The sequence below is a fragment of the Xenopus laevis genome, chromosome 3L (assembly GCF_017654675.1).
Source record: "Xenopus laevis strain J_2021 chromosome 3L, Xenopus_laevis_v10.1, whole genome shotgun sequence".
Taxonomy (NCBI): Eukaryota; Metazoa; Chordata; class Amphibia; order Anura; family Pipidae; genus Xenopus; species Xenopus laevis.
Genome location: NC_054375.1, coordinates 4,114,277 through 4,130,850, shown reverse-complemented (window position 1 = coordinate 4,130,850; position 16,574 = coordinate 4,114,277). Strand labels below are relative to the sequence as shown.

General features: G+C 43.1%; 1 protein-coding gene across 7 annotated transcripts in view; it reads left to right on the top strand.

Moving 5' to 3' along the window:
- Positions 1-16,574, top strand: part of LOC108710727 (protein bicaudal D homolog 1) — a 64,265-nt gene that overhangs the window by 34,533 nt on the left and 13,158 nt on the right. For all 7 annotated transcript variants that reach the window (XM_041585849.1, XM_041585851.1, XM_041585852.1 and 4 more), the window contains exons 3-7: positions 4,972-5,124; positions 7,369-7,803; positions 10,213-11,292; positions 11,487-11,638; positions 15,217-15,424. In XM_041585849.1, the coding sequence (XP_041441783.1) occupies positions 4,972-5,124; positions 7,369-7,803; positions 10,213-11,292; positions 11,487-11,638; positions 15,217-15,424 (2,028 nt within the window). The remainder of the gene's footprint in view (positions 1-4,971; positions 5,125-7,368; positions 7,804-10,212; positions 11,293-11,486; positions 11,639-15,216; positions 15,425-16,574) is intronic.

Sequence of the window (16,574 nt, the reverse complement as noted above, 5' to 3'; positions counted from 1 at the left end):
TTGTATCATTGTTACGTTTATGGGGAAACAGGAGAGACGGGCGCTGGTCACTGGGTGAAGAAAAAAGCAAATAATAAATATATAAAAGACTTCTCGGGGCGTATGTCTCTGCCCAGTGACTCCCCAGACTCCTGGGGGCAAATTCCCTAACCGGCGAAAATTCGCCAGTTTATTGCAACACTTCGCCAGGCGTAAATTCGCTAGGACAACGCTAATTCACTAAAAGGCGAAGCTGCGTCGAGGGCGAAGAACCATGGCGAATTTTCGCTAGCGTTACTTCGGCAATCAATGCGAAGATACGATAGCGTTGCCTAATTTGCATACGGTGGGAAATGATAAAATTAAACGGACATATATGTTGCAGCAAATACATTACATTACACAAGTCCAGGGAACCTTAAAGGGATCCTGTCATCGGAAAAGATGTTTTTTTTAAAACCCATCAGTTAATAGTGCTGCTCCAGCAGAATTCTGCACTGAAATCCATTTCTCAAAAGAGCAAACAGATTTTTTTATATTTAATTTTGAAATCTGACATGGGGCTAGACATATTGTCAATTTCCCAGCTGCCCCTGGTCATGTGACTTGTGCCTGCACTTTAGGAGAGAAATGCTTTCTGGCAGGCTGCTGTTTTTCCTTCTCAATGTAACTGAATGTGTCTCAGTGAGACATGGGTTTTTACTATTGAGTGTTGTTCTTAGATCTACCAGGCAGCTGTTATCTTGTGTTAGGGAGCTGCTATCTGGTTACCTTCCCATTGTTCTTTTGTTTGGCTGCTGGGGGGGAGGGGGTGATATCACTCCAACTTGCAGTACAGCAGTAAAGAGTGACTGAAGTTTATCAGAGCACAAGTCACATGACTTGGGGCAGCTGGGAAATTGACAATATGTCTAGCCCATGTCAGATTTCAAAATTGAATATAAAAAAATCTGTTTGAGAAATGGATTTCAGTGCAGAATTCTGCTGGAGCAGCACTATTAACTGATTCATTTTGAAAAAAAAATATTTTCCCATGACAGTATCCCTTTAATAAAGACAATAGAGTTGTTATATTGCCCTACACATGAGCCCACTGTATAGTTTATGTTCCATTTATGTTTTGGCGAACCAAAAAAAATTTTTTTACGGACCTTTGCAGGCTATCACTCTGAAAAAAAGGAAAAGGCGCCAGCGTTGTTTTGGGACTTTGCACTTCGCCGGGTCTGAGCTGGCGAAGGCAAGTCTGGCGAATGAGGTTGCGTTCAGTAAACTCCGCATCTTAGTGAATTTGCGGAGTTACGTCCATTCGCCAGAGGCGAAAATTTGCCTGGCGTAAGAGTGTGAAGCGTCTATCTCCTTCACTAGCGAAGCGACGCCTGCGCGAAATTGGCGAATCCCTGCGGGCGGTAACGCTAGTGAATTGACACTAGCGTTAGCCACTTCGCCCTTTAGGGAATCTGCCCCTTTCAGCCTGCAGGGTCCAAGCTCCGGCGCCGGGTTCTGTATAAATGCTCGCGTAAGGAACAGACACTAGGGGGCCGATTCACTAACTTCGAGTGAAGGATTCGAAGTAAAAAAACTTCGAATTTCGAAGTATTTTTTGGGCTCCTTCGACTACGACTTCGAATCGAAGGATTCGAACTAAAAATCGTTCGACTATTTGACCATTCGATAGTCGAAGTACTGTCTCTTTAAGAAAAAACTTCGACCCCCTAGTTCGCCATCTAAAAGCTACCGAAGTCAATGTTAGCCTATGGGGAAGATCCCCATAGGCTTGGCTAACTTTTTTTGATCGAAGGATATTCCTTCGATCGTTGGATTTAAATCCTTCGAATCGTTCGATTCGAAGGATTTAATCGTTCGATCGAAGGAATAATCCTTCGATCGTACGATCGCACTATTTGCGCTAAATCCTTCGACTTCGATATTCGAAGTCGAAGGATTTCAATTCCCAGTCGAATATCGAGGGTTAATTAACCCTCGATATTCGACCCTTAGTGAATCGGCCCCTAGGAGTGAGATTGGTTCCCCTCTCTCAATACATATTTCATGGCCATGTTTGTGCATAATGGGGCAACCGTGTGAGTTTCAGTGTGAACAGATGTTTCCTGTTATTATGGTCTGTTCCTTGGCTTTCTGCCTGTTTTGTGTCTCTCCCCTCCCCCTGCCTCTTGCGCTTCCCTTATCCTTGTGTCACGCTGCACTTTTTATTTTGAGTTTTAACTAAAGCCAATAAAGATGTAGTAGATTGGGGGGTGGGGGGATCAGAGGAAGAGTGGCTACCAACTGATGAGTCTGTTAGTCCTTATTGTCCCGGAAGAAGTGATGGGCGAATAAATCCGCCAGGTGCGAATTAGTGGCGAATTTGCCGCCGGCAAATAAATTCGTAAAACTGCTGGAAAAATCGCAGTCGAAAAACCAAGCACTTCAAAAAAATTTGCCCGTGCGTCAGAATAGTCGCACACATAAAAATTGCCGTGCTTAAAGGGGAAGGAAACCTAGTCTGCGCAGGTCCAGTCCAGGGAGTTCACCAACGACATCTTCTTCCACGCGATCTTCTTCCTGCTGTGAACGGCGTTTTGGCGCATGCGCAGTAGGATCATTTCGCCGGTACGATCTAATGCGCATGCGCGTGACTTTTGGCACATGCGCAGTAGATTCGTACCGGCGAAATGATCCTACTGCGCATGCGCCAAAACGCCGTTCACAGCAGGAAGAAGATCGCGTGGAAGAAGATGTCGTCTGTGAACTCCCTGGACTGGACCTGCGCAGAAGGGTAAGTAACAATTAGGGGCATTTGCCCAGCGGGACAGGTAGGCCAGGGGGGAGGAGGGAGGGTGGGCAACAAACGGGAGGGGGGGTGGGGGGTTTGCGCCGACTAGGTTTCCTTCCCCTTTAAAAATGATTCGGACGCCCGTTGACTTATGATGCATTTGGACAAAATAGGCGCGTGTATAAAAATTGTCGAAATAGACGTGCATCAAAAAAAAAAAAATTCCCCCATCTTAAAAAAACAAATGCTCTGTAAGGCTGCAAATGTATCCTTATTGCTACTTTTTTTTTTTTATCATTCATCTTTCTATTCAGGCCTCTCCTTTCTATTCCAGTCTCTTGTTGAAATCAGTGCATGGTTGCTAGGGGAATCTGGGCCCTAGCAACCAGACGGCTGAAAGTGCAAAATGGAGAGCTGCTGAATCAAAATAACCACAAATAATAAAAAATAAAAGCCAGTTGCAAATTGTCTCCGAATTTCACCATCTACATGTTCTACAGTTAACTGAAAGGTGAACAACCCCTTTAAAATAAGGTGTCCCTTTATAAACCATATACAGTTATGGAACCCATTATTCAGAAAGCTCCGAATTACAGAACGACCGTCTCCATTTTATCCAAATAATCCAAATTTTTAAATATGAATTCCTTTTTTCTGTGTAATAATAAAACAGTAACTTGTACTTGATCCCAACTAAGATATAATTAATCCTTATTGGAGGCAAAACCAGCCTATTGGCTTTATTTCATGTTTATATGATTTTCTACTAGACTTAAAGTATGAAGATCCGAATTACGGGAAACCCCAGGTCCCGAGCATTCTGGATAACAGGTCCCATACCTGTACTTGATCCCAACTAAGATATAATTAATCCTTATTGGAGGCAAAACCAGCCTATTGGGTTTATTTAATGTTAATGTGATTTTCTAGTAGACTGAGGGGCAGATTTACATAGGGTCGAATATCAAGGGTTAATTAACCCCCTCGATATTCGACTGTCGAATGTAAATCCTTCGACTTCGAATATGGAAGTCGAAGGATTTAGCGTTAATCCTACGATCGAACGATCAAAGGAATAATCGTTTTAATCCATTTTAGTCCATTCCCCATAGGCTAACATGGCACCTCGTTAGCTTTTAGATGGCGAACTAGGGGGTCGAAGTATTTTTTAAAGAGACAGTACTTCGACTATCGAATGGTCGAATGGTCGAATAGTCAAACGACTTTTAGTTCGAATCGTTCGAAGTCGAAGGACGAAGTAGCCTATTTGATGGTCGCAGTAGCCATATTCGACCATTCGAAATTCGAAGTATTTTTTTCTTCTATTCCTTCACTCGAGCTAAGTAAATGGGCCCCTGAAGGTATGAAGATCCAAATTACAGAAGAATCCGTTATCTGGAAACCCCAGGTCCCGAGTATTCTGGATAACAGGTGCTATACCTATGTAGATATATATTCCTAGAAAGCTCTGCTAATTTTTTGCCGTTTCGCGGATTTCGCTGTAAATTCGCAAAACAGGACAAATTCTTCCATCACTACCCGAAAGGCTTACGTGGGGGTCATGGTTAGTGGTGAATTTTTCAGGGTATTCTGAACAGACTAGACTAGGAGGAGGTGCCATATTGATTCCCTTAGACAGTACAGTATGAGGGTATAGCTTATTGTGTGCCCAGAACATTCCTTCTCTGTATATTTGTATTTATACATATGGGAGGAGGAGGTGCCATATTGATTCCCTTAGACAGTACAGTATGAGGGTATAGCTTATTGTGTGCCCAGAACATTCCTTCTCTGTATATTTGTATTTATACATATGGGAGGAGGAGGTGCCATATTGATTCCCTTAGACAGTACAGTATGAGGGTATAGCTTATTGTGTGCCCAGAACATTCCTTCTCTGTATATTTGTATTTATACATATGGGAGGAGGAGGTGCCATATTGATTCCCTTAGACAGTACAGTATGAGGGTATAGCTTATTGTGTGCCCAGAACATTCCTTCTCTGTATATTTGTATTTATACATATGGGAGGAGGAGGTGCCATATTGATTCCCTTAGACAGTACAGTATGAGGGTATAGCTTATTGTGTGCCCAGAACATTCCTTCTCTATTTGTATTTATACATATGGGAGGGAGGTGCAACCTGCAGCCAGTGAATTCTTACCTGTGCCCTTTTATTCTGCTGTTTTTTGTAACATTCTCCCCTTTTCTGGGCAGACAAATGAGATCCTGGAGCTGCAGCGGCTGAGGATGAAAGACGAGATCAGAGAATACAAATTTCGGGAATCGAGACTCCTGCAGGATTACACGGAGCTGGAAGAAGAGAACATCACTCTGCAGAAGTTGGTGTCCACTCTGAAGCAGAACCAGGTCAGGGGCCGCCATGCCGTTGGCTTGTCTAAACCGGTCAATGGATTTTATTTGGGTGTTGTTGAACTGTAACTCTCAGCCCTGCTGCTACTTGGAATTTAACTCTATTTCATAGGTTTTGCTTTCCTAACGACCCTGGGAGGGTATAATAGTCTCATAGACTTATAGAAAGGGAATCATAAAGAACTAGATTACAGTGATTATTTTACCCTGTTTTTTGCATAGATTAGATATGTAACAGGAGCGCCCCCTGCTGTTCAGTCAGAGGCAGAGATTTGGCAAATAATGAAAGAAGGGAGACCAGGTGAATGTTGTGGGTACAAGTCAGGGCTTCTGATATTACAGACTGACGCTCATAGGGGAGTGGGACCTCGGTGGCTGTGCAATGTCAGTACACAGGAGCTTAATTAGGGGGATATATCAAATTTCATCCAAAATAAGTGCCATTTCTCGTGGGAATGCATCAAAGAGTGAGTGCACCGATCCTTAGGGACCCCCAACACAACACACAGACCGTCAGCAAATTATTTCTGCTGGGCTAATTAACGCCCTTCCTTTTTCTATAGCTTCAATTGATCATTACCCCCAGTGTTTGTTCTATGGAATTCTAGGGTAGTGGGTTCATCTCAACGGTGTCTATTTCATTTGTACCATCGGATCAGTGACTGGGTTTATTCTTGGGTCCAAGGCTTTTATTTAACTAATTACTCAGGGGACCCCTTTCTGTGTCATTTAAAGGAGAAGGAAAGCTACGGAGACATTTTATTGCCAATAGATTAGCCACAATAGTGCAAGCTATAACACTATATTTTTTCTGCAGAATGCTTTACCATACCTGAGTAAACAGCTCTAGAAGCTCTCTGTTTGTTTAGGATAGCAGCTGCCATATTAGCTTGGTGTGACATCACTTCCTGCCTGAGTCTCTCCCTGCTCACTCATAGCTCTGGGCTTAGATTACAGCAGGAAGGGGAGGAGGGAGAGAGGAACAAACTGAGCATGCTCAAGCCCTAGCCCTGGAGGTTTAAGCTGAAAACAGTTAGTCTGATACAGAAGCCCATGAGTACACAATAGAAGGAAAGAAATGTGCTGTTTCTTATGACAGAGGACTCAGAGCAGCATTACTTTGAGGGTTTACTGGTGTATTTATATAGACCTTTCTGATAAAGCTTACTTACTTTTAGCCTTTCCTTCTCCTTTAAGGAGGAAAACTTTTTGGATTGTCTTATAAATAGCAAAGTCCAAACCCTAGGGCCTTATTTATCAAAGTCCAAATTTTTCTGATTATTTCAATAAAAAACAAAAAAAACAAACTAGAATCCCTGATTTGACCATATGTATTATTATAATAAAAATCAAGCGAAAATCCAAATCATAAGTTTTACGTTGATTTTTTTAGGGTTTTTCCTGAAAAACCCAATTTTTTGGGGGATTTTTGCCCAAGAAGTCGGCCTAATTCCAGTGCTGACCACAGAAACTTTGAAATAAGATAGGGACCTCTCTTATAGACTTATATACAACCAAGATAGGTCTGATATGCTGGATTTTCGGATTCTGACTTTTTTCATGCTCGGGTAGAAAAAAATTTAATATTTTCAGTTTTTGGCATTCGGACTTAAATAAATAACCCCTTTATAGTCTTTCAACCAACACACTCCAGACAAGTAGCTCTTGGTCAGAATCTTTGGCCCCTGGGAAAATGCAACACAACAGGAACCTATGGAGCAAGCCATTAATGTGGTCCTCACCTGATGCAGCCTGTGGTCTTGACCCCAGACATAGGCCTCTAAGCTCCAAATCTGGGTCTGGAGTGACCCAGATGTTATCCATCATCAGTCTGTATATGGCATTGCTTAAAGGAAACGTTATGTTAGCCAATTTTGCCATTTTCAAGGCATTAGCAGTTTCTACATTATTTATATGACAATTGAAGCAACAGAGCCATCCCCTGTCCATTTCGGACACAGTCGGTAGAAAATGAAGTTGCTGAGACAGGGAACGTCTTGTGGTGTTGCGCAGAAAATTAAGTTAGTAAGCAGTGAAGAGTCATCTGATGTTTCTCTGGTCTGTTTTAAGTATATATATATCTTGGAACTACAGCTGAATGGGGCAGTGTTTTCATATGTTTACAAGATTATTGTGAGTTAAGGAGGCCATGGTTAAATGATGGGCCTCAAAGGCGGCCTGATAAACCTAAGAACCACCGCTTTAAAGTCCAAATAATCTTCTGTTTTTTCACCAAATCAGGTAGAATACGAAGGCTTGAAGCATGAGATTAAGCGTTTCGAGGAGGACACGGTGCTGCTCAACAGTCAACTGGAGGACGCCATCCGGTTGAAGGAGATTTCGGAGCATCAGCTGGAAGAGGCATTAGAAACCCTAAAGAACGAACGAGAGCAAAAGAACAACTTGCGGAAGGAGCTGGCCCAGTACATCAACATCAATGACAGCATGTACAACACCCACCTGAACATTACGGTGGATGGACTCAAGTTCTCCGAGGATGGAGAACCCAACAACGAGGAGAAGGTCAATGGTCACATTCATACGCCCCTTGTTAAACTAAACGGGGATTACCGGACTCAGGCAATGAGGAAGGGAGAATCGTTGCACCCTGTTTCGGACCTTTTCAGCGAGCTGAACATTTCTGAAATGCAGAAGCTGAAGCAGCAGCTCATTCAGGTGCCTTAATGTTATTCGATTGTAGGATCTGTCGTTATAAGGATATGAAGTCACTGAGGGGTTGTTCTGTGACCATATAAAGACACAAGGCTGCAGGCTGAGTTATACAGGGAACTCTGAGTATCACTCATGTATTATAAGGGATAATGTACCCCCTACTGTAAATGATAAGGATATTAGAAGTCATTGAGGGGTTGTTCTGTGACCATATAAAGGCACAAGGCTGCAGGCTGAGTTATACAGGGAACTCTGAGTATCACTCATGTATTATAAGGGATAATGTACCCCCTACTGTAAATGATAAGGATATTAGAAGTCACTGAGGGGTTGTTCTGTGACCATATAAGACACAAGGCTGCAGGCTGAGTTATACAGGGAACTCTGAGTATCACTCATGTATTATAAGGGATAATGTACCCCCTACTGTAAATGATAAGGATATTAGAAGTCACTGAGGGGTTGTTCTGTGACCATATAAAGGCACAAGGCTGCAGGCTGAGTTATACAGGGAACTCTGAGTATCACTCATGTATTATAAGGGATAATGTACCCCCTACTGTAAATGATAAGGATATTAGAAGTCACTGAGGGGTTGTTCTGTGACCATATAAAGGCACAAGGCTGCAGGCTGAGTTATACAGGGAACTCTGAGTATCACTCATGTATTATAAGGGATAATGTACCCCCTACTGTAAATGATAAGGATATTAGAAGTCACTGAGGGGTTGTTCTGTGACCATATAAAGGCACAAGGCTGCAGGCTGAGTTATACAGGGAACTCTGAGTATCACTCATGTATTATAAGGGATAATGTACCCCCTACTGTAAATGATAAGGATATTAGAAGTCACTGAGGGGTTGTTCTGTGACCATATAAGGCACAAGGCTGCAGGCTGAGTTATACAGGGAACTCTGAGTATCACTCATGTATTATAAGGGATAATGTACCCCCTACTGTAATGCGCCCAAGGATATTGTACCAAGGAAAGATAACAAGAACATAGATCACGGCGCTGGCACCTATCCATGAGAAGGGAGGCTAGAAATATCCTCTGGGTAATTACAAGTTCACAATCCCAACTTTGTATAGAATTATTCTGTGACCCTATTGTTCTCATTTGCATTTCCCCCCTCCCCCATAGCAGAGACTGGTACCTGCAGTTTGTCCCACTTCCCATCTTGTTGTAGATCAGCGAAGCAAAAGTGTTTTAAAGGTTCAGTGGGGTGGGATTTGTTTACTCCGACCTCTCTGCTTTGTCAGAACTCTGGCTCCTTTCCCTTTAAACCTCTATTGATTTTATTTCGCTGCCAAAAGCCAAAGAATTCGTGTTTACGGCCCGCATGGTGTGGTCGTTACTTGAGAGGTGGAGAAATGGATTTTTCTCTCTATATAGAGTAGTTAATGCACGGATGGAGCTATAAATATATCTGTAGTGAGGCCGGCACTTCCAGTAGATCAGGAGGGGTTCTGGAAGCTTCTGTAACCTCATACAACCTCTTTTCCCAATGTCACTGTGTCAGCTCAGCATCTTAAAGTGCGGTGGTTAATTGTACGTTGATCTTCCAGACCTATTAGTGATTTATATAGTCAAAGAGAGGGGGGAGTGAAAGAGAGAGTAGCATGGAGCACTCACCATCTTAACCATCTTAAGTACAGAATAATCTCCATATGTTAGAGAAATGCAATATGATTGACATTGTGTTGGTATGCATGATTCTCATTGGTCAGTCCTCTTGCATTTGTAATTAATTTTGGGCCACCAATTGTTAGAGATCTAGGTTGCACGGCGCCTTTCAACCATCAAGGTCCTACTGTATTACTGAGCTGTTGGAATCTACCATGCCAAAATGTAGACCACCCAGACCCAACATGTATCTGATCCCTCCATGACCACCCAACTCACCCGTCACTGACTCCACTTAAGTGTGGGGTATATAAATGTATGCTGGCTGATGACTGAAGAAGGTATAAAGTAAGTTCTGGTGCATGCTGAGGTTGTGGGTAGAGTAAGACCCACTACTTGCTCCAAATCTAACCTGTAGGCGACCCACTACCTGTCCTCACTTATATAACTGTACTTTACCCACCTACTGCCAATGTCAACGGAGGGTGAGCAGGTGCAAGTCTATAAATGAAAGCCAACAGGCATCTCAAAAGGGAATAAAGGGAGTTTTGGAGCACGTTGAGGTCCTCAATGGGGAGAGCCATGGGCAGAGTCAAACCCAACATCCATCCATATGTCCAACCCATTGATTTTAGGTTGGCAGATGCAACACTGTAGACCTTACCAAGTACATTTTTAACTAAATGAATGATAGAGTTGATACCTAACTTTTTATGTTGGCTTTCTTAAACACAACGGGTTCATTGTTTACTATTGAGAGAAACCCTACTGTTTCTTGTTGCAGGTGGAACGGGAAAAATCCCTTTTGCTAACAAACCTACAAGAGTCCCAAACTCAGCTGGAGCATACACAAGGAGCCTTAACAGAACAGCACGAGCGGGTTCATCGACTTACCGAGCATGTCAACGCCATAAAAAAGCTTCACAGCATAGAGCTGGACTCTGAGAAGCCTAAAGTCTCTGGCGAGGAGAACCATGATTACGAGGTGGATATCAACGGGTTGGAGATCTTGGAGTGCAAATACAAAGTGGCAGTAACGGAGGTGATTGACCTCAAAGCTGAAATCAAAGCCTTGAAAGAGAAATATAATAAACATATAGAAACCTACACGGAGGAGCGGACAAAGCTGGACTCAAGGATCCAGATGTATGATGAGCAGGTAGGGGGTCTGGAACAAGCCAGTAAGGAGAGCAGCGAGAAGGTCATATTGATGGAGAAAGAACTTCAGATAATGACTACAGTTACAAACGAGACCCGTAACACTCTTAATACTGCTCAGGATGAGCTGGTGACCTTTAGTGAAGAGTTGGCTCAACTCTATCACCACGTATGTCTGTGTAACAATGAAACGCCAAATAGAGTAATGCTGGACTACTATAGACAAACGAAAGTAACCCGTAGTGGAAGTTTGAAAGGTCCTGATGATCCCAGAGGTCTTTTATCACCAAGGTTGATCAGGAGGGGCATAGCATCTCCTGTGGAACTAAGAAGTCCATGTGAACCTGGTCCTAAAGAAACCATGGAATCTGGCAAAGAGCAAAGTCCACTAAAGTCTAATATGGTGTCTCCAATTATCACAGCCCCTCCTTCCTCCCCGGTGTCAGACACTAGTGACATTCGCAAAGAGCCAATGAACATCTATAACCTCAATGCTATAATCAGGGATCAAATTAAACACCTACAAAAGGCAGTGGACAAGTCTTTGCAGCTGTCACGCCAGCGTGCGGCGGCTCGGGAGCTCGCACCCATGATTGATAAAGACAAGGAGGCCTTAATGGAGGAGATTCTCAAGCTAAAATCTTTGCTGAGCACCAAGAGAGAACAGATAGCCACCCTCCGAGCCGTACTGAAGGCCAACAAGCAGGTAAACAGCTTTTCCAGTATTTTCCATACAGCAATTCCACACATAGAAATCCAGGGTGTTTTGTGTTGTCCCTTTAAGGGGAAATAAAAGGAAGATCTAGATATTCCTTACAACGCATAGGTCCACTTTGACCATTTAGGGAAATTCTCAAACCCCTACTCCATGTCTTGCCTCACTGCTGCCTCTCATTCTAGACTGCAGAAGTTGCACTTGCCAACCTCAAGAACAAGTACGAGAACGAAAAAACCATGGTGACCGAAACAATGACCAAACTGAGGAACGAACTTAAGGCGCTTAAAGAAGATGCGGCCACATTCTCATCATTACGAGCTATGTTTGCTACCAGGTAAAAAAATACATCTTGATTAGGAAGTTTGTATCATCTTTAGCTGTGGAGGTACAATATTTGGTCCAATCGCCCTTCACCAAAACAAGGTTACAGATATATAAATACATTGGGGTAACAGTCACGCTGATCTAGTTCCAGGGTTACTCAGGGCATAAATAAGCACTCACCCCAAATCTCCCCCTAACTGGCCTTCAGATTGGGCCCCCTTAGCTCATAACAAGGTTACAGATATATAGAAACATTGGGGTAACAGTCACCCTGCTATAGTTCCAGGGGTACCCAGGGTACAAATAAGCACTCACCCCAAATCTCCCCCTAACTGGCCTTCAGACTGGGTCCCCTTAGCTCATAACAAGGTTACAGATATATAGAAACATTGGGGTGTCACCCTGCTATAGTTCCAGGGGTACCCAGGGTACAAATAAACACTCACCCCAAATTTCCCCCTAACTGACATTCAGGCTGGGCCCCCTTAGCTCATAACAAGGTTACAGATATATAGAAACATTGGGGTAACAGTCACCCTACTATAGTTCCAGGGGTACCCAGGGCATAAATAAGCACTCACCCCAAATCTCCCCCTAACTGGCCTTCAAGCTGGGCCCCCTTAGCTCATAACAAGGTTACAGATATATAGAAACATTGGGGTAACAGTCACCCTGCTATAGTTCCAGGGGTACCCAGGGTACAAATAAACACTCACCCCAAATCTCCCCCTAACTGGCCTTCAGACTGGGTCCCCTTAGCTCATAACAAGGTTACAGATATATAGAAACATTGGGGTGTCACCCTGCTATAGTTCCAGGGGTACCCAGGGTACAAATAAACACTCACCCCAAATTTCCCCCTAACTGACATTCAGGCTGGGCCCCCTTAGCTCATAACAAGGTTACAGATATATAGAAACATTGGGGTAACAGTCACCCTACTATAGTTCCAGGGGTACCCAGGGCATAAATAAGCACTCACCCCAAATCTCCCCCTAACTGGCCTTCAAGCTGGGCCCCCTTAGCTCATAACAAGGTTACAGATATATAGAAACATTGGGGTAACAGTCATCCTACTATAGTTCCAGGGGTACCCAGGGCACAAATAAGCACTCACCCCAAATCTCCTCCTAACTGGCCTTCAGGCTGGGCCCCCTTAGCTCATAACAAGGTTACAGATATATAGAAATATTGGGGTAACAGTCACCTGCTATAGTTCCCGGGGTACCCAGGGCACAAATAAACACTCACCCCAAATCTCCCCCTAACTGACCTTCAGACTGGGCCCACTTAGCTCATAACAAGGTTACAGATATATAGAAACATTGGGGTAACAGTCACCCTGCTATAGTTCCAGGGGTACCCAATGTACAAATAAGCACTCACCCCAAATCTCCCCCTAACTGACCTTCAGACTGGGCCCCCTTAGCTCATAACAAGGTTACAGATATATAGAAACATTGGGGTGTCACCCTGCTATAGTTCCAGGGGTATCCAGGGCACAAATAAACACTCACCCCAAATCTCCCCCTAACTGACCTTCAGACTGGGCCCCCTTAGCTCATAACAAGGTTACAGATATATAGAAATATTGGGGCGTCACCCTGCTATAGTTCCAGGGGTACCCAGGGTACAAATAAGCCTCACCCCAAATCTCCCCCTAACTGACCTTCAGGCTGGGCCCCCTTAGCTCATAACAAGGTTACAGATATATAGAAACATTGGGGTGTCACCCTGCTATAGTTCCAGGGGTACCCAGGGTACAAATAAGCACTCACCCCAAATCTCCTCCTAACTGGCCTTCAGACTGGGCCTTCTTAGCTCATAACAAGGTTACAGATTTATAGAAACATTGGGGTACCAGACATGCAGCCACAGATCCCCAGGTGTTACACTAACTGGCCTTTAGGCTGTGCCTCATTAAGTCAATGCCCCCCTATGATGAGCCAGCCCCACAGTCAGAGAATGTATAAAAAGGTGCCATTATGTTACTATGATGTAGAGCTGATATAGTTTGGTGCTGTGCCAGTAGAACTTTGGCAGAAGGAGTGCTTCTTATCCAGAGCCAAAATGATTTGGTGTCTGTGCCAATAGGGAGGAATAACTGTGACTCACATTGTCTCATGACCAGGTAACAAACAATGTGGCTAATTGATAGCATCGGACTAGAGTTCTGATACATTTTATTTGGTCCAAGCCCTTTAACAGGCAATGCAGTAAATCCATTCTCAGAACTGATAACATCTTCACTCTGATAAGAAATGGTTGTGCGATATAGACAACACCGTTTACAACACAGCAGAAGAAATATTATGCCACCAAAACTGCCGTCTCATTCTCACAATGTTTTGGTAGTATTTTGAGTATCTCCCTAAGGAATTTGTAACCCACCTACAGGCTGGAATTTCTTTTAGTGGCCAGGACTCCAGTGAAGTGTTAGATCTACAAAGAAAGATTATGAATAATATATATATGTTGGCTCTCACCGCTAAGTTCCATCAAGATAAAATATTTATGTCTCAAAGTATAAAACCCTTTTAATTCTATAATTGATGCTGAAAGCTCTTTCCGGGGGGCGAGAACAGTACATAATTTCATTTTGTTGTGTTTTGTTGCCCGGTGGTTTCCTACAATAAACCAGTGATATACCACATAACCAGATGTGAAGGCCACATCCCAGCTTCCCTACTATAAAGTACTCTATCTATTGGTAATATGGAAATTATCATTCCTCTTAGTCCTTCCTAAGGAGACACCTTGCCAACAGCAGGTTCCCAGTTAAGGAACTTGGCTGGGGCTCACTAAGGCCTACCAGAAGACCTTCAGATGCTTTTGCGGACCAGGCCAAAGACATCTAGTGTGATTTCCTTATTATTAAGTGCCATCAAGTCCATATGGATAGTATTTCTCCAAAATGTCCTGTTTGGTATCAGTTTTCTTAAGAGCGTTGTTATGATTGTGGATTGTTGCTGGTTGACCTCTTTTCCCTTCAAGAATAGTTGTCTTTCCCTATAAATGATGTCTTCTCATAATGGGCCAGATTCAGTTCCATGTGAAGCAGCATATCTCATGAAAACCCAATAGAAGTTTATGGGTTAAGAAAGAACTGATCTATTAGATGTTGTCATCTAATTGATCTCAGTAGGCTTTAGGTAGAACTGGGGGCATGTCTGGAATTAACAAAGCTAGACTTCCCTTATGTCTTCTTATGGACCCCTTATAGAAATCATCACCATTGATTTAAATAAGAAATATATGTGTAGAGAACCACAAGCCTAAGCCAAGATCATCGATTAGCCAGAGGAATACAAGTGGCCGTCAATGGCAGATTGATTCTTCTGTCTTCAGTATATTTTTGGATTCTAACAACGTTCTTCATATTGAGCTATTTATCCCCCCATGCATATAATCAATGCTTGACCATAATTAATTGTTCCTCCTTAACCACATCTTGATGATTTTATTATATGATTTGATTGTTTCAGTAAAGGTCATGGTCTTCTTGGTGCTACTTTCTTGATGTCCTCATTAGCTCTCTATTGATTGAATGTCACCAAATTTGTAATTTTCCCTCTTTTGCATGTGCAGGTGTGATGAGTATGTGACCCAGCTGGACGAGATGCAGAGACAGTTGGCCGCTGCTGAAGATGAGAAGAAGACATTGAACTCACTATTGCGGATGGCCATCCAGCAGAAGCTGGCGCTAACACAGAGGCTGGAAGATTTAGAGTTTGACCATGAACAGTCCTGGCGCACCAAAGGCAAGCTGGGGAAAACCAAGATCGGCAGCCCCAAAGTAAGTTCAGAGCTGTCAGCTACTGTGAAATGCATAGAAACCCAGATACCTATCCAGATCTCCCAGCTCACAAACACATCACCCATCATTGGCGTGATCAAGAGGAGGCACTCAGCTAGGGATCAATCTGATCAAAGGACACAACTTGGGGAAAATATTTGATGGGATTATGAAGGAGAATATGTCTGTAGTGTCCTCATTGTTGACTTCTTTGATTTGACATCCCATCAGTTAGGACTTTATTTTATATTTTGTGCTGTGGAACAAGAATGAGCTACAGATGTTTGGACTGTGTGGTGTGAGAGCAGGTGGGCGATACTCCGGCAATTACACAAATATGTAAATATCATCTGTATTGCTGAGCAATCAACAATTTGTGCTCTGTAGATCCTCATCGTTGAGTATTGTGGCTTGGTATTGGGCACAAAAATGGTAATATAATAAATGAGTAATATTCATTAAAAATCTTAAACATTCCCCAGCAAACTGTTTAATGCAAACAAACAACAAATTAGAGGGTAAGTGGTCACTTTACTGAAAAGGATAGTGAAACTGAACATGCTGCAAGTGACTAGTGTGTAAAAAGTCATGGTGTGTGTTGTTGTTAGCTGTTGTGTGTGTATCTAGAGTGACTTGGAAAAGGTGTGAGGGTCCAACTAGAGATGAGTAACCTCAAAGAGGTGGAAGGCAGGGGGAACGGAAGATATCAGGTATAGTAAGGCAAGATCATGATGGTAGGGAAAGATGGAGACAGTAGGAAAAAGAGATAGAGAAGGGCAAGATGGTGACAGTAGAGCAAGATGGAGACTGCTGGGAAGGATGGAGACATAAGGCAAGATGGTGAGAGTAGGACAGCATGAAGAATGGAGGACTAGATATTGACAGTAAATAAATGTGAAAACAGTAGGAGAAGATGGAGACAGTAAGGCTAGATGGAGTCAACACTGAAGATGGAAACAGTAAGGCAGTTGGAGAATGCTGGACGAGATAATGACAGTACAGCAAGCTAGAGATATTGTGACAAAAAGTGGCAGTAAGGCAATTTGGAGTAAATAAAGATTAAGGCAAAAGGGAAGTCACCAAAAAAGGGAACACCACATACTATCACTGAGATCTGTATGGCTTATATCAAAGACCAGCCTGAAGACAT